Here is a 27863-nt window from a genome sequence, read left to right on the forward strand (position 1 = left end):
TTTGTTTGTGACTTGTCATAATTATCATGATAACTGTTAAATAGATAAAATTTTCTAATATGATTTCAAATTTTTAAGATTGCAATTGGTTCAAAACATTACTGACTTCTGATATAATTAAACATCTGAATGTAAGCCATATTTAGAATTTTTACACATAATTACCACTAAACTAACATTGTAACACAGTTACAATAGCACAGTGCTATTTACAGGTATAAATGTTAACTCAAAACATACTTGTTTACAATCATACCTAATACACAGACCCTGGTAATTTTTTGCTTTCAGCAATCTACTTTAGAATACTACCAAGAAAACCAAAAAGTTTTATTTCAATAATCTCATGTTAAACCCAAAAGCAATGTTATTCTTTAAAAATTTCTCATACTGATGATCTATATATTATAAGGAATAGATGCAAGGCCTTTCCACTGATTTCATATAAATTTGTGTTAAAATATCTGCCAGTTGTCCACTCTCAGTCCACTACTAAACATTTACAAAACCAAACCATCTGATTGCTAGATAATTTTGTTTCTTCAGCTTGATTTTTTTCTTAAACAATTTCCCCCATTAATTATATGGTGAACAGTACAATTGGACAGTACTTTTTAATCTTCAATATGTTGCACTTAATATCATCTTGCTTATACATCCTCTTTTTCATTCCTCCTTGCCAACACTACCCATATTTAACTGAAAATTTGACTTCTTTGACCTTATCCACAGGGTTGTTATCTTGATGTCTCTTAAGGATGAGCCTTTGCTATCCTATCTAAAACAAACTCTTGTACTGCATACAAGGTTAATATTAGTTTCATTTCCATTACTTATCAAGGGAATACAAAAATTTGGAAGCAGTAGCTCTTCCAGCACATTGAAAATTACTAAATTCATAGCCGTTATCATTTCCAAACAAAGCTCAGACAAAATGCAATCAATAAACATAAAACTTACATAATCATGGAAGGCTTTAGCTTCACTTGAGTGTTCACATGTTTCACGTCTTTCTGGAGCTGCACAATAGAGATCCCAAAACACACTAAAAATAAAAAAGAATGCACAATTTGTAACTTATTTTTTTTTAGGTATATCCCATCTATACACATACATTATAGTAATTACTACTTTATTACCCTCTGTCAGCCTCTGCTTCACTTGCTTGCTATCGGCTGCCATAGAAACGGGGAGGGTGGGGGCATGGTATTGGGAAAGGGAGTTTTGTTCTCACCACCCTTTGCACATTCTGATGGCTGATGTTTGGACTTGGTCAAGGCCAACTGTCTCGCATACCAACCAGATGAGGCCCTTTGAAGATGCACCCCACATGACACCTTAGGGAGTTGCAGATTGGATGTTGGGCTGGGGTAACTGGAGGGAGGGGGGTGGGCAATGATTTGATATGTACATGTTCGCGCCTTTCTGGCTCAAATCTTGCTTTCCTTTTTGCTGCTTTCAATTCATATCTAGTAAACATATTTTATCTCTATTCAAATGGAGTTGAGGTTTTTCTTTCTTGGCTATTGAAGGAGGCATGCCTGACACCCTCTTCATACTCTGAAAGCAAAATGTATGCAGTATTCCCATTCTGTTGGAACTACGCATACTTAAGAATAATTACAGGGATAGCCTAATTGACTGCTATACAGATAAATATCCTAATACTATAATTTAATTTGTGTTAAAATGAAAACATTCAAGGATCATGCAACTGATAAGCATCTAATTACCAAATAAAGTCTGTCTTTAAAAAAAAACTTTAAAACCCCCACAAATATTTAATCTAGAACAGTTTAATATCTGAGATGAGTAATTTGTGTCTATAAACATTAGGAAATTGCTGATTTTTTATATCATTATATCATTAGAACAGACAACATCATAAACAATTTTACATTATGAAGTTCCAGAAGAGATTGTTTTTATATAAAGGACTGAAAGGGAGAAGGCAGCATTGAAGATAGATGACAGCTAAAAGTCTCTTAGATTAAAAATATTTATTAATTATAAATACTACTGTCTATTTAAAAATGAGTATCTATCCTGGTATTTCTAGCTTTAGTTTTCTTTTGCATTAATTGGTAAAATACCCTGTTATTTTTGACTTGAGCTTTGCTTCTGCTTCTGGAAATTTCAGACATTTCCTTTGCAGATTTCTTGACAACAATACACCCTTGCTTTCTTCTAAGATTTTTTTTCAACTTTCTAGTCTAAACCCTAGAATCCTCTGGTGACCACCTTATTTAGGGACTCTATCCATCTAAAAAAAATAAGACAACTAACTTAAATCCTTTCCTTATGTAATAAATATTACAAGCTTTTAAAACCAATTAATAGTATAGAAATTAAACACACACACACACACACACACACACACACACACAAAAAAAACACACAGGGCTGGGCAAGGAACCGTTCCAAAGCAAAGTCTCTTCTGTACATGTTTCACAAATGATTAGGAGCAACTCTAAAGGATGTAAACGTATGGGCAATCTATTGCTGTGCTACTCATTAAAGCCTTCTCCTTTTTTATGAATCTGAAAAAAATGCAACTGCTTGAAAGAGGGTAGTCATTTAAGTTAAAATTATTCTTAAAGAAGCCACATCATTTTTTATACTGGATTGAAGCCTGAAAATTAAATAAATTGTTTTAATGAATATCATATAAGGGCTGCACTTATTACATGATAACTGAATAACATCCTCTAAATCATTTCTGATACATGCACAGACCTATTCCTTTCTTCCGCAAAGGATTTTCTCATTTGTGTCAGTGGCAGATGCCACACAGAAGGATGTGCATGTATAATCTCCTCCTGCCCTAAAATTAATACTGTTGCTCCTGTATACAGAATTATTCTCTGTACACCTACAGGGGTAATGACAGCAACATTCACTGGCTTCAAAATGGTGGGGATAACTGGACAATCAAAGCCCCTGTCCTTTTTTTCAAACAAGAATTATGCACAATGTTTGCATATAAATTAAGTGGGGCTTTAATCACCTGTTCACATTGATCATTTTGAAGCCATTGATTGGCACTCCAGATGCTCCCAAATATAAAAGAGCTCTGAAGTCAGAAACCTACTTTGTTTCTGACAATAACAATTTACATATATATGTACTAGCATTTCTGCAGAATCTTAACAAGCAGTTGTCACATCAAACTAGTTTAGGTGCATGTTTGTAGTTCTATAGGAACATCTAAAGGGGGGAAAGCATAAGATCCGGAAAATTTGAGTGTCAATCTGTCTGAAAGAAAAATGAGCAAGGTTAAACTGAAATAATTGCATAATTAATTTTATCTTTTCGAGGAAATGAAATGACAGTTCAATATTAAATGCGGTTGACACTAGTCTTCCAATTAGTTAGCAAAATTTCTTATTACCTTTGATAAAAATCAGATTTTGTACAAGTATAATACTTTAACAACCAATACAATCTTTGTAAATTGAAACACTTACCACCACCAAGAGTGTAAGAATCCTGGGGGTTCGCCCAATGTGATGTTTTTTTCCCATCTTATCTAAAACCAATGCAAATAATGATTATTTCTTTAGGCAAGATAGATTCACATGAAAACAATGATAGCATTTAGCTAAAATGAATTCAAAGGGCTCTTTTAAAATCAACACAGATCAATTTTAAAAATCTGTTTCAACTGATATCAGAATATGTGTTGTCTTCTACATTTGTGGGATTAGGTCAGTTTGAGTGTATAGGCGTAGCTCTGTCTCTCAGATTAAAACAGACTAAGTATGAGTGTGCAGAGCAAAATACACACTCGGCTCCATCAACCAATAGCTACCTATTGATTCTTATGCTTTTCCTTATCTACTAGTTATGGCAACTGTTCTACACTGGCTGAAAGCACAGCCAGTTTAATCTGTGTATTTTTGTAGAAATTTGGACAGGCTCATTTCATGTTTGCGCTCATGTTATACTGTTTTTATCCCAGACAACCACACTTCTAAAGAAGAAAATATCGCCTATGGGATACCTTTTTCACTATAAGAAACATTTCACCTACTCTTATTTTTCTCAAATATATTATTATGTTTATAATAGTGACATTTATTTATCACTGTGGAGAGTAAGAAAAACTGTTGCATAAGCAGTTTATTTGCATTAGAATGCACGTGGAAATTAATACTATTTATTTGTGTTATTCATCCTGTATACTTTAAAATATTACAAATTTATATATTATTAAGCCACACATACTTCACACTTTGGATACAATCATTCATTTCAAAGATGCAATGATTGTGTTAGTAATGACATAGCATTTCTTTCATATGTGTAAGGAAAACAACATTGTGGCTTCTGCATATGTATAATTCTTACCCACATGAGTAATAAAATTATACAATTATAAAGAGTGATTCAGTAAGTTTATGCAAGTAAAATTAAGGCTAGTATATGATGCTCTGGATAATAATTTGCAACAGCAGTCTAATATTTTCTTTTTATATGAAATAGACTATTACAGTGTTTTTCAACTATTAGTATAGGTGCCACACATAGCAATAGTTTAGGCTGGAAAAAAGCACAAGATCTCTAATCTTAGATTGGAGTAACCTGCAAAAATCTGGGGCTTGGATGTCAAAATAATGATTTACATTTACTAGCTATTTCTCTCTCTCCCTCCCTCTCTCTCCTCCTCCCTCCCTCTCCTTATTTTTTATTTTTAGTTTGGGCCTAAAATAAGACTATAACAACAGTGATAAGCAATGTTTCAGTGTTCTGATCCAGCTCCCTGAACATAACAAACACTCTGTAATTAAATTAATGATTCCTTTATTAGGAACACCAGCAGCCCCGGCAAAAAGTTTCTCTCACCGCAGGCTGTCCGGCAGGGAGATGAATAGTTGTGTGCCCCATCTATTCATCTCCATCCCCTGCCTTTTATCCCCAGAAGTAGGGTGGGGTTTCGGTAGCAGTGGTGGCTCTTCCATCCCAAGGCTCAGCCCACAGATATCCACTGCTGTTCTCTGCCTTCTGCGCATCTGCGTGTCAGGCACTGGACCCAGCTGTTCCTTCTCTTCTTCATCAAGCACCTCCAGACCTGGGGGCTGTTGACTTTTCATCTGAGGGCTGTTGGATGGCATAGGTTCCGTCTCTCTCTCTCCCCCTATCTCTCCTTCCCTCTCTCTCTGACAGCCTCATTCCCTCTTCCCTCCCAAATTGCCTTGATGCTGACCCTGATTCCCACATCTCATCTGATTTGGCTGCTGGAGGGGCTGGCGGCCACCAGGCCACAACACTCAGGCCCAGTGCTTCTTGATATATAACAAGATTGATAATATAGCTACAATTTTTATGCCCTTAAAAATTATCATAACAAATAATTTCATTTCTAAACATTTATATACTATATGTCAGACTACCATGATTCTCTATAGAATCACTGATAATTTTTAATATATAAAAAGTTGACTATTAATCCAAAAATAAGAAAAGAGTAGAAAACATACCTCTGATAAAAATGTCTGTGCAGACTTCTGTGCTCCTACATGGAGAAGGTATTCATATACATATAGTGCTAACCTGGAAACAGAAGAAAACCTATTAAAATTCTAATTATTTAATAATTCCAAAATGAATAGATTGTAATATATATTAGAGGAAAAATCCAGTAAAGCTATTATTTTACATCCAAAATATTATATATGGACAAAAATCCTAGCACAGCTTAAAAAGCTTTTATACAAAAAGCAGAGTCTGTCAATATTTTATTATCTGGGCAAGTGCCCAATTGGAGAAATGTTCAGGTACTATTAATCTATATTTATGTACATAAGCTATGCTTACAGTAAACAATATACCGTATTTGTAATTACAGCAGCACAGCACAGATAAATAAATTCTTAACCATGATTCCTTTTCAATTCTTACATTATTATTACTGTTGGTCGCATAGGCAGCCAGATATTTAGACTGGATTTGGCATTTTTACCCATCTATCAAATCATTCCCATAGATACAGGATAGTATTGATGTTTGATGGTTAAAAATATCATAGGATGTTTTCATTTTTGCATTTTGCAATGAGTAAATAACTTTTTTTCCAGTTCCTGTTGGAAAACTAGTAGCTCTAGTTGCTTAGCCAACAGCAATATCTGTTTTATCAGGCATGTTATAAACAAGATGCCTGCCTGTTTGGATCTTAAAGGCCCATAATTTATCAGCCTGCTCATTTTATAATCCTCAATTGGAGATCCCAGCAGTTTTTACTAAATTTGAATGCAACCAGGAGAATGATCCTGATAGGGGCTTTTCATTGGATACACAAAAGATGTTGAGGCTATGTAGATAAAGGAAGAAATACAAAAGATAAACCAAGATAAGACTTAGGTAGTGACTTTTAACTGGATTTACAAAAGACGTCTGTTAAAGCCTTGAAGAAATATTCATGAAAGAAAGGCAATATGTGAATGAGTCAAAGATCAAACTTGTTAGAAGTAAAAGAAAGGAATATAAAGTTGGCTTCTTTGGTCAAGGTTAAAATAAAATATGTTTTTATAAAGCTCTGGTAAGTCTTTACATATTTTTTTTACTGATCTAGGACTGAAAAATCAATAGTGGTCAGTCAGTATGATTTTGCATTTAGAAGGGGTGGGCTATAGGAAAAAGAAATGAATGTTTGTAATTTTTTAACTTGTTCTGTTGAAAACTAGAAGCCACTTCTTTACGTACTTCTTTATGTTTTCGTTACATTTCTTCTTTTTCTATTTTTTATTACTTTTTGAACATTTCATTCTTTCTTTTTTGGGTTTAATTTGTATTTGCTTTACTATTGTATTAAATCATTAATAAAAATTACATTACAATACACATACATACACATGGGTACTTGTGTTTGCGTGTGTGCACGCACGCACGCACGCATGCACACACACACACATATGTATATCCACTTTTGGATATACTGAAGTTTCTTTTATCAATAGAAATTAGGGAAATGTCATATTAATTAATAAACAATTGTCAAACAAAAAATTAGTGTGATGCTATACAATGGAAAATTGCCTTTGACTTCTGATGTTACAGCTCTGTTAAATTCTAAGAACAGTCGAAAATTGCAGATTACAATAAACCAAAAATGGAAGCTTTTAATACCTCCACATATATGAAGGGCAATGCATGATTCCTTTTCCTTAAATACCTGTTTTGCAGAAAAAAATCAGTAATTGAAGCATCCACAGTAGTCTGGTAAAAGAAAGCTATATTTGTTGACCTATCATGGAATTGTTAATAATAAAAGTACCCTGCAATGAAGGCAAGCTGGAAACTTAGTGGCTATTCAAATTTTTATTTAAAAAATGACAAAATATTTAACTAGATAGGGTGAAATGAAATGTTATACTGAGTGAGGCATTTAGAATTTAGACAATGTAAGTATAGCAACACTATAAACTTATATTGGCTTCAACTTGCGGGATAAATACTACAGGTAAACTGATCAACGTTATATAGAGAGAATATTCATCAGCATTGCATAAATGGAATTTATAAAAGATAATATGCTTCAGCTGTCTATATCTTTGAAGAATAGAAGAAATCTTCAGATTTAGAAGTTGGATGCTATTCTATATATCCAAACTTTCCTGCCAATTCATAACAATGTATAAAAGATAATTGGCAACCCCTGTCTAACAACAACTAGAGGGTATGTTGCAGATACGGTATGTTCACATGTCTCATACATTATAGCTTAAGGAGAAACTAAAGGCCACCATACATTTAGTATTGGGACATGGGATATTTGGCGATTAGCAACTGCCAAGAGATAGGTACTATTGGTAAGGTTTATCTTTTTTGGAATGCAACTTGTCAAAACATAAAACAAGATTTGTCACATTACACACAATAAATAAAGTTTTATATAGAGAATAAAGAGAAGTAACCAAATAAGAGATACCCACATCTCCCCCCCCCCTCAAATGAATAACAACAAACTATTCTCTACAAAGCTACTATATTTTTCTCAGAATAATCTGGATGACAGTTGTATAACTAAAGCAGTGGTTCCCAAACTTGGCAACTTTAAGACTTGTGGACTTCAACTGTTAGAATTCTCCAGCCAGCTCTGCTGGCTGGAGAATTCTGGGAATTGAAGTCCACAAGTCTTAAAGTTGCCAAGTTTGGGAACCACTGAACTAAAGGAATTGCATGATCTTTTATAAGGTTCGAAAATAATCTATTGCCTTATAGGAAGTTACCACACACCCTTCTTCTAGAAGAATGAAATATTCTAGGAAATGTTAACAAGGCAGAATATTATATTTCCCTGGATGAGAAATGGAGAAACATGTTTTTGGGCAGGAAGCAGACTCACTCTTAACAGCTCCCACCTCCTAAATAGCCCACAGCAGATGTCAACACTTAAGAGATAAAGAGATAGCTAGGTCTATTCATAAGCAAATGCATCACCCAAGATCCAACAAAGGTTGGATTAGCCCTCTACCCATCTAGCAACAGAACTCACCACATGGCAGCTGGGGAGATTACATCACCCAACAAGATTCAACTTAGTTTGGGACTCAAGACACCAGAAAGTTACCCCTGCATGGCCCCATGGGAGTCTGACAACCAATCAGAATACATTTCTTACACAGGAACAGGAAGCTCTAAGGTGGACCCAAGAGAGGATATAACTTTCTCTCCCTCCCTCCCTCCCTCCCTCCCTCCCTCCCTCCCTCTCTCTCTCCCCCATGTGCTATTTTCTTTGCCCAGGGACCAAAAAACCCATATTGTCCTGCCAACTATTAAACTATCTTTCTAAGCAGTCTCTGTGCTTCTAGTGTCTTTCTTCCCACTTGGAACTGAACCCAGATGGACATTTCTTCCAACAGCCTTTTAAAAAAATCAGACAGTAATTAAAAACATTTAAACAAATATAACTTATTGCTGTACTACATGAGGGATTACTTCTATCTTTAAAGATTTCCCCTTGACAATGGAAACCAGGAAAAAATATATAGACAGAAGTGTTTTCCAAAGAGAACCATGATGACTGATAAAAAGCTGTTATCAGCACTAAATAGAAAAAAACCTTGAACCATAATTTCAGCCAATGTTTAAAATTTAGCATTTTTTTAAAATAGCAAAATAAACTATATTCATATTCATTTAGTTTATATTATAATATAAACTGAAACAAAACAATTTATTAAAGAAACCAGTTATCAGCTAATAAATAGCTGGGCATTATTGTTTAAGGACATTTATATTTATGACAACATTTATATTTAAGACTAAACTTTTCAAGAGTTCTGCACACACAAGTTTATGTGGCACCATATTCCCTGGCAATAGAAGCAACAGAGCAGAAGCCCTTAGCAAAATTGGACTTTCTTTGAAAATAAAGCTTAATGGGATTTTATGCTGTTTGGTGATATTTATAATGATTTACAATAAAAAAGACACTTTCAAATATTTACCATAAAATTTACAATATTTTATTGTAAATATAATTTATAGTTAATTCTTTTTCTTCTGGATAAGTGAAGATATTCCATAAACAGAGCTGCAATAATTCTGTTACAAATTTACCAATAACCCTTCATCTTGAAAGGCAGGGATCAATCCACACTGGCCAAAGTAGTTTTAGAAGTATCCAACAATTTTTGAGCATTTACCAGTCCAAATATCTCTTAACAGATGTCACCCACGTAATGGTTAAGCAGATTTAAGCAGGCATTCTGCCCCTTTAAAACTATTGTCACAAGTTCTTGTTAGGAATAGTAGCATTGTAACAATATGAGTATTTTTTTTTTGCATGGACTAATTATAATTTGTGGAAATGGCTTTGCTATACACACAATTCTTATTTGTATCCATCTCTTATCCTCAGCTTTCCAGGATTAAAAAAAAACAGTGTCTTGAGCCTTTTTTCCTAATTTCTTTCCAACAATTCATTCAATTGAATAAATTAAATAAAACTGATATGGAAATAAAGCATGAGGGAATAGGGGTAAGTTGCCTTTATCCACTAGATGGCTTAGCTGGTATGCAGAAAATGTTCTCCGGTAAAATACAATCCTATGGAACAATATAATTTTGTATCAGAACAGCAGAAATAATCATGGAAACCCCCTCTCCTTTTGTACCCTACTGCAGCTATAAAGTTATTGTGATCCCTGCCCAAATTGTACTGAAGAGTAAAAGCAGTGTTTAAGTTTAAAGCCCAGGAATAAGAACTTTTGTTTTCCATTAAAGCATATTCTTATGTTGAGGTTCTTTCTGGATTGCAACTGCATATTTTGCTAAGGTCCACTGATTTAGTTGGACATGTTCTCTAATTTGATATTATTAATTAGGAATTACCAAAAAAAATCATTTGTATTCAAATACACACAGAAAAATAATTAGATATGGGTTGAAATTCTCACTCACCCATGAACTTCACTGGGTAATGCAGTGCAAATCATCATTTATTTGCATTCCACAACCTGCAATTTTTTACAACTTGTCAAACCAATCCATTAGGATTGTATAGGTTAAGCTTGGTGCTATGTATAGGCCTTTGCTTGGTAGCATGGACTTGTTAAGTTTCTTTAGATTCTGCCCAACTTGAGGAGTTATACTTTCTGAATCAACTATGCTAATTTACGACTTATTCCAAGTTGGAAAGCTAACGAAAGCTTTAACAAAATGTAGGTCATTTTAAGATTTGAAATACACACACACACGCACGCACACACACACACACACACACACACACTTCAAAAAGTGTTATGGTATTATGGTTTCAAGCAACAAATACCATTTGTTAAACTGGATTTTCACTTACGATCATGTGACTCAATTTACAACTATGTTGCTTAACTTATGACCATGGCGATTTGACTTCCAACCATTGTAAAAACCATGATAAAATCGGCCTGGTCATATGATGACTTTAGTTAGAATTACAATGACTTACCTCACTTATAACAGAAATTCTGGTCAAATTGTGCCTATAAGTCAAGGACTACCTATATTATGGTAAAATTGTATTACTGTGTTTCCCCGAAAATACGACAGGGTCTTATTTTCTTTTTACTTACAAAATATGACCTTGAGCTTATTATAGGGGAGGGCTTATTGTTTTGGGGTTGCCGGGCGGTTGCTCCCTTGTGAACTGGCTCCCGAAGAACCAGGCACAGCCTCAGGGGCGAAGCAGCCATGAGGTGACCAAGCTCACAAGCAACCGCCCGGCAAACCCCCTCTCTAGCCGGACAGAGCGCCATTCACTGACCAAGGGGGTACTAAGGTGCCAAGCCACATGGTGTTCTGCCCGCTCCCCAGCTCCCATGGCTTGGCACATTAGAGATACCCCCTAGGTCAGTGCATGGAGCTCTGCCAGGCTGGAGAAGGGGGTTATGGGAGAGCCTGTTCAGCCCCCAGCAGACATGCCTCCTAGCCTCAACATGTCTGGGCCTAGCTCTCCCTGCAGCAGCAGCCGCCACGCTCCTAGCATAACGTCTTCTCTGGTTCCAAACTCCCAAACTCGGCTGCCGAGTCTTCCAGCAGGGCCGCTCTAGGAGTTCGCTCTATTGTTATTGGCTGGCTGCTGGAAAACTCTGTCTGGAAGACTTTCTTACAGAGTCTTCCAGCAGCCAGCCCACAACCATAGAGCGCACTCCTAGAGCGGCTGCTGCTGGAAGACTTGGCAGCCGAGTTTGGGAGTTTGGAACCGGAGAAAACATTATACTTGGGAGCGCGGCGGTACCGGCAGCTGCTGCAGGGAGAACTGGGCAACTTCCCCCTCCGGCCAGGCAGAATGCCACCCCCCAACCTAGCGGTATCCCGAAGGCAGCAAGCAATGTGAGTACCTTTCTTCCCCCCCCCCGGCTTCTGTGGCTTGGCGCCTTCAGGATACCGCTATGTCGGTGAGCAGTGCTCTGCCTGGCCAGAGGCAGGGGGGCTGTCCAGGGGATTTATTTTCAGGGGTGGGCTTATATTTTTGCCCACGCGAAACATGTGGCAAGGCTTTAGTTTCAGGACAGGTTGCATTTTTGGGGAAACACGGTAATAAATATGTGAGTTTGAAAAGATGCTTCAGATTTTTGGCTACTGGAGGCTAAAATAAGTCTCCCCATGCAGAACTTTCAGACTGTATATACTTGGAAAACAAAATATTTTATTATTTGTAGCAGGTTATAATAATTTCAGATATTACACACTTCAATTGCATGAGTATTTGTGATATTAGTGCTTTTTTGAATAAATCTAATTATTTCCTTGAGTTTAGAGGTTACTCTAGAAACAAATGTACAACTTACTTGAGTCATTAAGAGACAGTTGGCATACAAATTTAATATTTTTTATGGTTGATGGTTGGCTAATGAAATGTCTGCAAGGAAAAAACCAACCTTAGAGAGCACCAAGGACTTCATTACCATTTATTCTTTTAAACTTTCTTTAGAATAAGTTGGTGTAGTTTACAATCCTAAATAAGTAAATTCCCATCATATGCTATATTAATTTTAGGTTGTGAAGATAAGTTTGATATACAATGGCCTATTTTAAGATTACTATATCAAAGAAACTGTTCTTAGGAATCAATCTGTCAAAAAGATATAGTAATCTCAAAAGTGGCAATGAAAAAAACTTTCATACATGCTTGATTCTCTCCCTTCTAGTTTTACTAAACACATAAATAACCCCTCCCAACTGTACTTAATTTACTTTTATGTTTCTTTTGATTTATTCAACTCTCACTTCTATATAACAAAGTGGGTGATGCATGCTGTTATATACATAGCATTCTTTTGACATTCCTTGCAACAGACCACATGCTACTCACTATCTTTCTATTTAGCTGACAAATGTGCAATTCAAATTTGATGTGACAGTTTGAAGCTGCAGCATTCATTACTGAACAGGTAAGTCATGCCATGAAAGATATTAATAATAATGTAATAATTTTTAGACTTCAAGATTCTGAACCAAGTAATCTGATTTTCAAAGTTGAAATAAATATTTAGAGGTTTTTCAATGTATTACCGGTAATGTGTGAGTATTACAGAAAAATTCAAATACTTATTACAAACTACATTAGTACATATCATCCATCAGCTATTAAATATATTTCATAGTATTGACTATCAAATTAAATTAAAATGTAGTATTTTAATCTTTTGTTAAACTTACAAGTGATTCTTCTGTACAATATGCTTTCCCCCCCCAAACAAGAGATTGACAATTTGAGGTAGCTTTATTGGTATGTTATAAATTAGCTGTTACTAGAACTATCAACAGCACTTGGAATAGAAAAGTGAGAGAAGTGCTTATTTTGCTTTACATATAAAACAATCTAGGTAGAGTTTTGCAGACAAAGAAGATCTGCATTTCTTTGAAAACAATACAAACACATACAGGAGATAAAAAGGCCAATTTACTGAGGAGAAGAATGACAAGTAAGTCAGAATTCTACAGAAAATGTTTGATGAGTTGGAAAAGATTGCTAAGAGTAACAAAAATATTTAAATATGTTTAATTAAAAAGAAAAGAACCATTATATCAGCATTTAATTAATGTGCCAAACAACTAACTGTAACAAAAAAGGTAAAGTTTCTTAAGTTTATTCAGTTTACAACAATAACAAATAGAAACATGGCCAGTGAAAATGTGAATGAATTTAAATCTCCAAGGTCAGGTGGGTTACACTATTCAAAAGAATTGACTGGTGATCTGGTTGGAACTGTGATATATCCTGGAGGCCAGGTAAGATGAGGTAAGTGGAGGAATGCAAATATTGTTCCCTTCTTCAAAAAGAAGAGTAAGATCCAGGGAGCTACAGATTTAACCAGTGCAATATCTATACTTACAAAGAGTATAGAGCAGATCATAATGAAACTGTCCCATTAACATTTTGGAAGTAATATAGTATTTACTAGAAAACAACAAAGAAAAATTCTTGACAGACTCTATTTCTCTCTCCTCTCCTCTCTCTCTCTCTCTCTCTAACAGTTCAGTTTCTCTTGTATTTTCTTGTTCTCCTTTACCTGTCATCTAACAACCCAGTTGATTTGTTATGCTAAATATAGCTGAATATTTTTTTTAATCTGACCTGAAGGTCTTGGACAGTAAGTGGGGTGGGGGCAACACTGGGTTGATACCAAGACCATCCTCCCTCTTTCTTCTTCTTCTTGGTTGTTTCCCTAGTGTCACAAACTCAGCATGTACCAAGAGCTGGAGGAAGAAGAAACAGCAGTTGGAACCTAAGTTCACCTGAGGGAAGGCAAGCAAGCAGACCAATGAAAAGAAGCTACACAAAAAAAAGACAAGTCTATAGAGAGAAAAAGGAAAATAGGAAATAGAGTTGAACAATAGTTTCCCTCAGCCCTGGAGGATTGCTGAGCAATATTAAACCAAAATAAAAATGGAAAAAACAGCTAAAGCCATATTATGGCAGTGTCCACTTCTTCAGAAAAAAAGAATGTTCTAGAAGCCTGACTGCAGAGGCCAATCATTGGTAAGTGAAGAACTGGACAAGAAGGAGTCCCGAGAAAGTCTTAGCCACCACATAAACCCTGATAACAGCTACAGGCCTCCAGAAACAAGGACAACAGCCTTTAGCTTAAACATAGTACCTAGTATACTGAGGCCATGCAGATGCTGTGGGAAAGACCAAGTTGGTGGTGGGGTGAGAGAACTGGAGGATTTCAAAAAGATATACTTGAGCCTTTTGGTCAAGGGAATAAAAGTACCGTATTTTTCAGAGTATAAGATGCACCGGAGTATAAGACGCACCCAGGTTTTGAAGAGGCTTTTTTTTTAAGTAGGTAGGTAGGTAGATGGATAGAGATGGAAAGAAAGAGAGAGAAATACAGTAGGTAGGTAGGGAGAGAGAGAGGGAGTAGTTAGGTAGGTAGATAAAGGGATAGAGAGAGAAATAGAGAGAAATACAGTAGGTAGGTTGGTAGGGAGAGAGAGTTTAGATAGGTAGCGGGAGAGAGACAGAAATACAGTAAGTAGGTAGGTAGAGAGAGTGTGTAGATAGGTAGGTAGAGAGATAGAGAGAAATAGAGAGAGATAGAGAAATACAGTAGATAGGTAGGGAGAGAGAGAGAGTAGGTAGGTTGGTAGGTAGAGGGATAGAGAGAAATAGAGGGAAATATAGTAGATAGGTGAGAGAGACAGTAGGTAGGTAGGTATATAGGTAGATAGAGGAGGGAGAGATAAATACAGTAGGTAGGTAAGGAGAGAGAGAGTAGGTAGATAGGTAGATGTTTCCAGGTGTATTTATCCATATGCTGGAGAAGGAAATTGCTGACAACCTGTAGCACCTAAAGCTTTGTTTCTGCTGGCACAGCACTTGACCAATGTAATGCTTATCAACCACACTAATTAAACAGCTTTCCGAAAGGGGAAAAAAGGTTTTTGCACTCTGCAAACCTCCCCAAAATGGCCTGTTTTTTGAGAAAATGGGCTCATTTTTAAAAAAGGTATGAATAGCCTGGGGGGGGGGGCTTGCAGAGTGCTCGGGGGGGGGGTCAAAAATGAGCAAATGGGTTTTTTGTCAAAAATAGAGGCTTATACAGTGCTGCTGGGGGCTGGGGGGGCAAAAAACGGCCCATTTTTCACTCATTTCTGCCTTCCCCAGCCCCCAGAAGATCTCTGAAAGCCTCCATAAAGCTATGCACGGCCATTTTGATGAAGGGGCAGGGCTTCAGGAGGCAAAAAATGCTGTATTCGGTGTATAAGACGCACCCAGATTTTCAGTCTCATTTTAGAGGAAAAAAGATGTGTCTTATATTCCGAAAAAATACGGTATGCTTCTAATACTTATTTATTTGTGGGGACATATTGACATTCACATCAATGCAGTGGGGGAGTTTGCTCCACTTATGATTTCTGTTTTATGGAACCCATTACCCTCACTGACTACAGGACAATTCCACCTCCAGTATGATTTTCTCCATCTCTTGATCATACATAACAAAATAACCATATTACCGTACTGTTATAATATTGGATATTTTCTTCTAATATTGAGAAACCTATTAACTCTCCCATCTTGGCTTAGAGGTTCCTTGAATTTACATGCAAGTACCTAATGCAGCCTCACCCCTAGAATATATGTGGTTATTGTTGTCTGGCTGTATGCATTTACTAGATCCATAGGTTTTTGTCAAAAAAAAAGGGCATGCATAGCCTTTAGGAGGCTTCCAGAGTGCTCCTGAGGGTTTTTTTTGTGGGCCCGTTTTTTGCTCATTTTTGCCCTCCCAGCCCCTAGGAGCACTCTGGAAGCCTCCTAAAGGTTACGTGCAGCCATTTTTGCAGAGGGGGCAGGTTTCGGGAGGCCAAAAATTCTGTATTCAGTGTATAAGACGCACCCAGATTTTCACCCTTTTTTTGAAGGAAAAAGGTGTGTCTTATACTCCAAAAATATGGTAAGTTTCTACATTTTTAATTTGGGGGTTTCCTGAATATAATAATTCTGGTTTTTAGCAATACCACTTTTTACAAGCAGAACAAGGTTGCCAGGAGAAAAGTACCATTGTCCAGTCCTAAACCCATCCAGTACATTAATTCTGATGATTACTGTTTTCTTCACTCTTCCCCAAGCCACGTATAGTGCATCATAAGAAAGAAAGTCAAATGTTTGTGTGCATGGCTAACTTTGAATGCATAAGAGCAAATACCATATTTTTTGCTCCATAAGAGCAAAAGTGGGTGGAAATGTCTGTGCATTTTATGGAGTGAATATTGTATCACAGACCGGGGCACAGTGGTTTGCCATACCTGGGGGGAGGGTATTGGAACAGCGGGGCCAGGCAGCAGCAGTGAATGACAACGGCGATATCCACCACCTGAAACAGCTGATCAGCGGTATTCCGGGAGGTCAATACAGCAGACCAACCTCCTTCCCCCAGGTACACCACCACTGCTGCCTCCTGTGGGGAATGCTGGAGCCTTTGCTGAAGTGGCAGCCAATGGCAGCAGCGATCCCTGCTGCCTGGAACAGCTGCTCGGTGATTGAATCAGCCTCCTGGAATATCACCAACCAGCTGTTCCATGTAGCGGGGATTACTGCTGCCATTCCCCACTCCTTGGCAGAAAAGGCTCCAGCGTTCCACGGCAGAGGCAGCAGACACAGAGGTGGCAGCAAAGGCAGCATTTCTGGTCAGCCAGCCCACAGATCAGCAGGGCTATTGGAAGCCAGGATAACCGATAGTGGGCGCAACAGAGTGGAGCTTTGATGAACCACATGCTGGGGCTGCAATAACGTGCTAATGCTGACCAGGCTGTTTGCTGCAAGGGTGGCAAAGGCAGATTTCCCTCCCCCCCTTGTTTTCCTCCTCTAAATCTAGGTGCGTCTTATGGCCAGGAGCATCTTATGGACCAAAAAATACAGTACCTTTGTGCATTTCCTTCTCTGTTTTGGCTGAGAAAGGGAATGAGCAGAATGTGGAATTAATAAGGAGAATGGTGCCCAGTAGTAAACAAGTGCCTCACAGTAGGAGTGGTGTTTACTGAAACAAAGGATAAGAATGTCCATTGGAAACAAATGGGAACAATATGAGAAACCACAAAAGTGTGTCAACTGACGTGCCTGAGCTCCATTGAAATAAGTAAAATAAGCTATAAATAAAAAAGGGATGAACCATTAAAGAGAATGAAATAGGTAAAAGCAGCAGCCTTTTTTTATACTGAGAATATAATGGCAATTATTTTCTGATAGACCTACTGTTTATCTTTTTCAGGTAGCAGAAGTAAAGGGAAACCTTAATTAGAAACATCTCTAACTTGATCCTGAGAAAACCATTGACGTATGGTTCTTTTAGTGATAATATTTAAGCATTAACTCTAGTATATATAAAATGCATAGCATTTATTTCCAACTCTATAACATAATTTGAAGTCTGAAAAACGTAATTGTTATGTATTGTGATTTGTGTTTACATAGAATGCCAAAAGGGAGTATCACATTTGAGAAAAAAATTGCAGCAGAACTTAATGAGTTCTGACAAGTAGAATTCTTACCTGGTTGTGAAGGGGACTTCCATTTGGATTGCATGAATAATTATTTTCACTAATAAAAATATGTTGAATACATAATTATTTGTTTTTAATTATTTATATTTGCTTCCTTTGAAGACATCCCAAATGGTACATGTGAAATATTTGTACTGAATAGATGAACATTTTCTTTAATTGTATATGAAGAACATTCATATATTGATTTATATTGATAATGATCTAAAAGATAAAGTATGTACACCAGAGTATGGGTAGAGTGTAAAAATTTACAAAATAATTTTATGTATTTACTGCAATAAAGATTTTTTTTAATTCCAGTATGCTACTTTGCTGAACGTTTCAGAAGAACATACACATGAAACCCAAAAAATTAGAATATCGTGCAAAAGTTCATTTATTTCAGTAATGCAACTTAAAAGGTGAAACAAATATATGAGATAGACTCATTACATGCAAAGCAAGATAGTTCAAGCTGTGATTTGTCATAATTGTGATGATTATGGCTTACAGCTCATGAAAACCCCAAATCCACAATCTCAGAAAATTAGAATATTACATGCAATCAATAAAACAAGGATTATACATAGAACAATATTGACCTCTGAAAAGTAGAAGCATTCATATGTACTCAGTACTTGGTTTGGGCCCCTTTTGCAGCAATTACTGCCTCAATGCGGCGTGGCATGGAAACTATCAGCCTGTGGCACTGCTGAGGTGTTATGGAAGACCAGGATGCTTCAATAGCGGCCTTCAGCTCTTCTGCATTGTTCGGTCTCATGTCTCTCATCTTTCTCTTGGCAATGCCCCATAGATTCTCTATGGGGTTCAGGTCAGGCGAGTTTGCTAGCCAATCAAGCACAGTAATCCCAGTTATTGAACCAGGTTTTGGTGCTTTTGGCAGTGTGGGCAGATGCCAAGTCCTTCTGGAAAATGAAGTCAGCATCCCCATAAAGCTCATCTGTGGAAGGAAGCATGAGGTGCTCCAAAATCTCCTGGTAGATGGCCGCGTTGACCCTGGACTTAATGAAGCACAGTGGACCAACACCAGCAGATGACATGGCTCCCCAAATCAACACAGACTGTGGAAACTTCACACTGGACTTCAAGCATCTTGTAGCGTGTGCCTCTCCATTCTTCTTCCATACTCCTGGTCCTTGGTTTCTAAATGAGATGCAAAAGTTGCTCTCATCAGAAAAGAGGACTTTGGACCACTGAGCAACAGACCAAGCCTGTTTTTCTTTAGCCCAGGTAAGACGCTTCTGACGTTGTTGGTTGTTCAGGAGCGGCTTGAAAAGAGGAATATGACATTTGAAGCCCATATCCAGGATCCGTCTGTGTGTGGTGGCTCTTGATGCACTGGCTCCAGCCTCAGTCCACTCCTTGTGAAAGTCCCCAACACTTTTGAATGGCCTTTTCCTGACAATCCGTTCCAGGCTGCGGTCATCCCTGCTGCTTGTGCACCTTTTTCTTCCACACTTTTCCTTTCCACTTAACTTTCTATTAATGTGCTGTCAGGCATGCCTCCTTCAATATCCAAGAAAGAAAAACCTCAACTCCATTTTAATAGAGATAAAGTACTTTTACTAGATATGAAGTGAACGCAGCAAAAAGGAAAGCAAGATCTGATCCAGCAAGGCGGGAACATATACATATCAAACATTTATCCAGCAACCTCCCCACAATTCCCCAACCCAGTGTCCAAACTGCAACTCCCTAAGGTGTCATGTGGGGTGCATCTTCAAAGAGCCTCATCCGGTTGGTATGCGAAGCGGTTAGCCTTGACCAAGTCCAAACCTCAGCCACCAGGATGTGCAGAAGATGGTGAGAACAAGACTCCTCCAGTACAAGATGATTCCCTTCCCCAATACCATGCGCCCCTGTTCCTATGGCAGCCAATAGTAAACAAGCGTAGTAAAACACCCATAAGCGAGCAAGCCAAACAGAGGCTGACATGTGCTTTGATACAGTACTTTGGGAACATCCAACTTCTTTTGCAATTACCTTTTGAGGCTTTCCCTTCTTATGGAGGGTGTCAATGATGGTTTTCTGCACAACTGTCAGGTCAGTAGTCTTTCCCATGATTGTGATTCCTACTGAATCAGACTGAGAGACCATTTAAAGGCTCAGGAACCCTTTGCAGGTGTTATGGCTTAATTAGTTGATTAGAGTAGGACACTTTGAGCCTAGAATATTGCACCTTTTCACAATACTTTAATTTTCTGAGATTGTGGATTTGGGGTTTTCATGAGCTGTAAGCCATAATCATCACAATTATGACAAATCACAACTTGAACTATCTTCCTTTGCATGTAATGAGTCTATCTCACCTCCAAGCGGGTCGAGACCTCTGCCTTATTCAATATGGTTTTGAAGTTGGCAAGCTTAAATAAACCCGAAAAGACAGGCTTTTCGAAGGCAACACCTTTGTCCCCTGAAAACTCAGGCTCTGGCCTCCTCCAAGTCAGAATCCTCGCTAGCCAGAGAGGAATGTGGAGACTGAGAAGGCTGGGTCAAGGACGCCTCCATAGGGGTATCTTGGGGCTGGAGATGTCAGGTCTTGCACGGGTGCTTGCCCCGCTGCAGCATGCCTGCCTCTATGCCCTGGGATATAGCCCTGTTAATGACCTCTTGCATCTCTGCTGAAAAGTTAGGGCCTTGGTCCTCGATGGGTGGAACCCCTGGAATGGTTTCGGGCAGCCGGATTCTGGAGCTCCAAAGGGCCCACGGGAACTGGCCCTTCCTCTGAAGGACAGGCAAAGAGATCGGCCTGATCAGCCAATGATGGACCTGGAGAAGTTGCCATGGCAAGGGAAGCAGTGGGAGAGAACTCCTGGCCCACCTCATCACTATCAGAGACAGGCTGCCCCTGATCTGGTTGAATCCCCATGGAGGGCTCCACTCGAGACACCGACTGGGAGGTTTTGGCCTGCTGCTGAGCCTTGGAAAAGTGCTTCTCTAAGGCCTTCTGCCGACAGATGGCATCCCTATCCGGGCCTGATCCCTATTTGGGTCCCAGCCTAGAATAGGGTTTGCTGCCTCTGATGGCTCCCCAGGCAGCCTTGCCAGCTTGCCTGGAGAAAGCTCTGGAAGAAGGCCCAAAGTTCTCTGAATTCTCAGGGATCTGATCTGCCATGGCTGAAAGGTTGGGGTGTAACTGAAACAGCAGAGACTACCTCCACTCACCACCTTCACAGTTGCAGACTGTGGACCCAGGCGCTCAGAAAAGAGACACAGAAGGCCACTGAGATCAGATCCAGCCAAGCAGTAATCTGGTGAGAGCGTTAGCATCTCCCAGCACCTTGCAGGTCAGGTAAGGAAGGCGACCTAGATAAGCCACGATCCGTTGCTATACTAATCTGATGATTTTACAAGGGTAGGAGCCAAATCGCCAGCAAAAACAAAGAGCTTCCACGTGGCGACCTGCAACGAGTCAGGAGACCAGGCAGCTGCAGCAATGTGCTCAGAAGTGAAACTGGCTAAACAAAATGGCGGGCGGAACTTCTGGTTTCCCAAAATGGCCATTGCACCAGTCATGCAGCCCTAGATATGAGCCCTAAAGAACCGCGCTGAACGCCGGCTTCTGCAAAGTGCGGACGGCGGCAACGGAACCTTCAGCGGGGGTCCCTACCACAGCAGAGGTGCTGCGACAGCACTGACATTGGCACTCCGACCCACGTGCCTCCCACGACAGCTGCCTGTAGCCCTACAGCGCACAAGCGAGCCCAGGACACCAGGAGGACCAAGAGGTGAGCACATAGCCAATTAAAAGGAAAGGAATTTTTTCTCACCAAGCCTGCTCGTAATGGACACAATTAAGGAATTTTTTTCTACTTTTAACTCTAGGAGAATCCAAGCTATCTGTAGAATTGAAGGAACCTCAAAAGCGCATCCATTGGGCTAGCTGAATTGAAAAAAACTGAAGATAGTCAGCACCCGAGGCGTGGCTTAAAGTTTCAATTCAGTTCTGGGCAGATTGGCTGTATTTAACCCTTGCTTAGACTCTCCAGAGCAGCGCCCTGGAAAAAGCTTATGTGCTCAGTGGAGGCCGCCAGGTTGTCTTACTGGATCTCAGAAATCAATGTAAGGACAGCTTGCCCTGTCCCATTTATAAAATTTACACTTTAGTTTACACTTTAACTCTGAAAATATTTTTGGTGGTTCTGTGGAGTGATCCCATTTTCTATTGATTGCTCTTACAATCTTCTCCCTTCTCCAAATTTTGCTGCTCTTCTAGTAGTAGCCATCTTTATCCGTAATTCAGAAAGTTAAATAGCCAGGTAAAAAGGCAGCTTCCACTTTTGCCTCTTCTCTATGTCCTTATGTCTTTAGTTCCTCCTGATACTTCATAGTTCTATAATTTAATGGTATGTGATATATTCAGTTTTGCTCTAATGCTAAATATAGCAATAGTTGCCTATTATTCACATTATCTTCCCTCAACTTTTCTGTTCTTGGAAGCCATCATATTTATGAAAAATAATATATCAGTTAACATCAGGTATATAGAATATTCTCTTTTAATATATTCACCAAGGAGACTGGTTACCTTGGGAAATAAAAATTCCCATGCTTACAAATGACTGAGGTAGCAGAGGACTTTTAAAGGGATCTATCCTTATTCCACTGGCTTTATTGACAACAGACTTAGTAGTTCTGCCTTTTGAGATGCTAAAATTTATAACAAAAACCTTGCATGAAATTGGATGTTAACTCTATCAAGAGTTCAGCCTTAAAACACAAGCTATTGGCTTCTTACACATCCAATACAAATGTCTGTAGATCAGTGGTGCAATTCAGCCGGTTCTATCCAGTTCGGGCAAACCATTAGTAGTGGTGGCAGGAGGCTCCGCCCACCTTCCCGACATCTCGTCCCATTTTTGACAGTCTATGCATGTGCGGAAAGTCCTGCTCACATTTGCAAACCGGTAGCGAAGGTAAGTTGATTTCACTCCTGCTGTAGATGATACATTTTTTTTTTTTTTTTTAGGAAGACCAAGCTGGCTTTTTATGGAATGGATATTGGAAAAATAAAATAAAATGGAGATGGACTAAAAGTACCTTTACAATCTAGGTTCTAGTAAGCTACCAATTATATCATGATTTTCTTTCTCTGTTTCTACGTTGCTTGGGGATATGGGACTTGCAGTTCAATACATTTTGTAGGCTTCAGATTATCTCATACATGAGCATCATTGGGTAAATTATTCCTTATGACTGCTGGGTTTTGAAGATGACAACAAGATAGATGGAGGAGGAACTGTTTTGGATGTCAGATACTTTCCTTAATATATTGAATAACATTAGAAGTTTTTATAAAGTTTTTATTAAAAATATTTCACAGTATGGAACAAGCTAATTGTTATTCAATACAGGTAGTTCTCAACTTACAACAGTTCATTCAGTGTTTGAAGTTACAATTGAAAAAAAATGACTTATGACTGTTTTTCACACTTACGACCGTTATAGCACTCCTGAGTTCATGTGATCAAACTTTGGGCACTTGACAATTGGTTCATATTTATGACAGTTGCAGTGTCCTGGGGTTTTGTGATCATCTTCTGACAAGCAAAGTTAACGGGGAAGTCAGATTCACTTAACAACTGTGCCACTAACTTAACAAATGCAGTGATTCACTTAACAACTGTGGCAAGAAAGATCATAAAATAGGGCAAAATTCACTTAACAAATGTCTGATTTAACAACAGAAATCTTGGACTCAATTGTAATCGATGACTTCCTGTATTTTCTTTTCTTAGACAAAATGAAACTTCGTAATTGTATTCTCTGCATTCCTGGAACCACAAGGAAGTTACTAGAATAATAAAAAATCTAATTTCCTTCTGTATAATATAATGAAAATTTATCATAAACAACTGGAAATGACACAAATTATGTAGCCCAATGCAAGGAATTCTAAAACTGTAAAGAAATAACCTTGAAACAGGAAGTGGTTAGTAGCATTTCAGTTTAAATGTACAGAGGTTTGTAATTGTCTGTAAATTTCATCAATTTAAAAAACTTATATTTTACAAGCAAGCTAACAAATATATTATGTTAATGTAAATGTATGCAGTGCTAGTTTGCTTTAGTGCTAAAACGGCTAAAAAGCAGGAGATCACGAGTTCAAATCCCACTTTAAGCCATGAAAGCCAGCTGGTTGGCTTTGGGCCAGTTATTCTTTCTCAGCCTAACCCACCTCACAGGATTGATGTGGAAAAAATAGGAGAAGAAAGTATGGTGGATATGTTCATCACCTTATTTGTAAAAACAATAAAGGTGGGAAATAAATTCATGCATACATACATATATACTTATACATCAGGGGTGGGTTCCTGTACTGATTTGTACCGGTTCGCTTCACACGCATACCCAACATGCGTTGCTCACGCATGCGCAGTTCACTGAAAATTGTTCTGCGCATGAGCAGAAACATGCCGGCAACAGCAGAAGAGACAGGGGAACTGGTTCAGAGGCGTGACCAGCCTGGGTCACTTCCAGTTCTGCGACCCAGGCCAAATAACCACTACCAGTTTGGCCGAACCAGGCCAAACCGGGAACAACTCACCTCTGACATATGTAAATACAACACTCTTAAGATATCCCTATACAATAATGGACAGAGATGACAACTATTGTAGAAAAGAAGTGTTTATTTTTCAATATTTATAGAAGCATATGTATATTTTATTTTTAGGCGTTCAATTCTAGATTCTATAGTTGTCTAATGACAACTATTGCTCATAACAAGTCAATCCATACTAATTTTAATCCAGAACAAGAATACATTAAAATTAAACAATGGGACAATAGCATTCCTAATAACAGAACTCTCTTTGAGCAATTATTTTCACATATAAAGTTACATGAAAATAATAATACCACTTCCTTTATTTTCTTTTTCTTTGTAGTTTTTCACTATGGAAAAATGTAACTTACAAAAAAATATCATTGGTCAGAACTCTGATAGCTAACCATATTTACCTTTATTTGGAATTAGTGCTGTATTGCAATCCCACTAGATCTTCTCTTGCTCAGATTTCAGCTTCAGTTCTGATTATGCTCACCTTGGCTCACATTTACAACAAGAAAAATTAGGAGGTCTCAGCAGAAATTTTTCTCTTCCCTCGAGATTCTTGGCACAGTGCTATGCAGCATCCACAACAGCTCTGAGGAATACTGTTTCCATGGTACCCATAAACCATACAAAGCATTGGGATGCCTTGAGAAGCTTTTATTTCCCAGGAGCTTTGCCATGTAGTAATAGGGATATTCCAGAAGACACTAGAATAAAAACTTCTTGTCATTATGTCCTAATAAATTAAAAAGATAATGACATGAAGGCTACTGTTTGTGGGCTGCTAATTTACCCTGCTGTTTAGTTTAAGATTCTTTTTAATACTATCTTTTGATTATTTTCCCAGAGTAGTTTACAAACATGAGCAAAAATGGTAATGAAACAAAATAAAATAATCAAAGCATAACCAAGTTACTTTGGGAAAGCAAAATATATTACATGCAGTCCTAGGAAGAGGAGACATATAAATTACTACGCAATAAACAAATACATAATTTTTTTTATTATGCATTTATCATGCTAGATATATTTAAATGCAGGATACATTAAAATTAAGTAAGGATTGGGCAAGTAACATTGCCACAAAATAGCAAGGAGCTAATAAATAAGTTTCTTCTTCCTAAACTAATTCCTACAGTGAAGAATGGGCATCATAAAATTTCTCAATTTTCTGAATCTGATGTACTATCAATATCTTTCTTTGAAAAAAATCTTTTTGTGGACTCTTAAAAAATGAAGATTTTCTTGAAATGCACCCATATTTACAAACATCTCTGCATTTCAGATGAGCTGTAGCTTCTAAGGGGTTTTCAAGGGCATCTTGAAAACGCTTTGCAGCAACTGAGATTAGGGGTGATCCTGAGCAAGGACTTCTCCAGAAATGCATGCAACTGGCACACAAGATAGATTTTTGCAAAGGCCCTTCTTTGCAACAATGGTTGCCACCTGCTATTTGGTAGGACAGTCAAGCTGGGGAAGTATTGCTTCTGTCTAGAATCAGAAATTCAGAGCAGGGACAAAGGGCACAAAATCACAGCCAGGTCTTGTTAGGGCTGGAAGTCTGGAAGGATTAATGATTTCAAAGGTCACCGAGCGATCAAGGAGAACTAGAAGGGATGGACCACCATTATCTCAATTCTGTCAAAGGTAATATGAAAGTGTAATCAATGCTAGTTTAGAACTAGGAAGGAAAGGTTGAAGACAGGATAAAATGTCCATACTCTATGATGGATTCACACTACCTGAACCTAATCATGTATCTTTTGGAAAGCTTTGTCAACCACAGTGCCATGGATCTAAAATACAAGTACCTGCACTAACAGCCTCAAGGATTCTATTCACATATCTGCCTTGACCAACTGATTCAAACAATGCTTCAATAACTCCATAGACCCTTCATGACCAGATTCCAGCTCAGAGCAGATCTGCATGATTATCTATCAGACCAACCGCACAATGGCCCTCCATTCATTGAAGAACTGGATCAAGCTGTCGGCCAACTATCTGTAAGCCAACAATCTGTCGATGCAATAGGAAAAATATTTCATTTTGCTGTATCTTCACAAGAGAATCCTTAGTAATGGGCTCTTACCCATTTTTAGTTGGATTTGCTCTGTTTTTTTCTAAAGATATCTTTCTGCTTCTTCATTTCCTGCAATTTCTATGTAAAGAAGAGGGCTTTCCGGGATCCACAAGCAGTGAGAGATTATATATGCACAATCCAATCCAACTTTCTCATTTCAGATAACAACTAACTATGGCTTCAGCCTTAGGAGGGTAAGGAGAATCTCAAGGAAAGAGTAGTGTTGTTATTACATACTGCCAAACTGCTGGATACCCAAGAAAAGTCAAGTTCAAGTCTCTCAGTGCAATAAGTATGATCACTAAATCAGACTTATGCTCTGAAGTTGATGTCTCCCAGTGCAGTAAGTCTGACCACTGAGTCAAGTAACTCATGCAGGGAAGCTGCTACTGGAAACAAGTAAACTAGCTGCTATTCTATCTGATCTCTATTTGATTCCTGGTATTCCAAACTTTAGAAACAGGATCTCATAACCTGTTATATGCATATTAGTGCCTCTTTAAAGCGACAAGATGACTGTAGACATTCTATGACCCACTGCCCTGGGATTGCAGCCATACTGAAAACCCCAAAATGACCATCCTTCTAATCTTTCTTACCAAGTAAAAGTGAATAGAAAGAATTTGAAAACGTTAGCTATTAGATCCAAATGGCGTTAAATGTTTGGATCTTAACTTGCTCCGAATATTTAGTGCAAACAAGATAAATCCTCCAAAAGTCTAAAAACTAGATGCAATATTTAGAAATACATTTTTTCAAGCGTTTAATCAAATTCTTTTACTCCAGTTATAAAAGAAAAATAAAAAGACTAAAAAGTAACTTGGGTTGTAATTTCACAGAAAGAAATGTCAATGGCTTGAATTCCTCCCTCAGAGGAAATACTCTTCCAGAAACAGACAGAATTTAAAGTCTCAAAACATAATGTGAAATGGTTAATGGGATAATCATAACATTAGTGGGACAAAGGTATTTAATGTACACAGGCCCCTATATGTTTGCTTTTCTGTCCCATTCTGTATTTCTATAATGAAGTTTCCATGCTGGCACTTCTAATCCTCCATATATTCTAAGCGCATTCTACAACATATTCTCTGTTGCCACTGCAGATCAAGATTAGCATAAATCCAGCAGTCTAACATCAGAGCAAGGGGCGGGGGTGTAGGTGTGTGTGTGGGGGTAAAGAATATTTACATTTTTGCTTAATATAGTTATAACCAATGAAAA

At 38.0% G+C, this 27863-nt stretch overlaps 1 protein-coding gene across 4 annotated transcripts in view; it reads right to left on the bottom strand.

Annotated features, from left to right (window-relative positions):
* Nucleotides 1–27863, bottom strand: part of SSBP2 (single stranded DNA binding protein 2) — a 130851-nt gene that overhangs the window by 70728 nt on the left and 32260 nt on the right. For all 4 annotated transcript variants that reach the window (XM_014053380.2, XM_087715686.1, XM_014053377.2 and 1 more), the window contains exons 2-4: nt 5481–5553; nt 3468–3529; nt 961–1045 (exon numbers count right to left, since the gene is read on the bottom strand). In XM_014053380.2, coding sequence (XP_013908855.1) covers nt 961–1045; nt 3468–3529; nt 5481–5553 — 220 coding nt within the window. The remainder of the gene's footprint in view (nt 1–960; nt 1046–3467; nt 3530–5480; nt 5554–27863) is intronic.

The sequence above is a fragment of the Thamnophis sirtalis genome, unplaced genomic scaffold, assembly GCF_051295495.1.
Source record: "Thamnophis sirtalis isolate CommonGarterSnake01/CBP01778 unplaced genomic scaffold, rThaSir2_p1.2 scaffold_5, whole genome shotgun sequence".
NCBI lineage: Eukaryota > Metazoa > Chordata > Lepidosauria > Squamata > Natricidae > Thamnophis > Thamnophis sirtalis.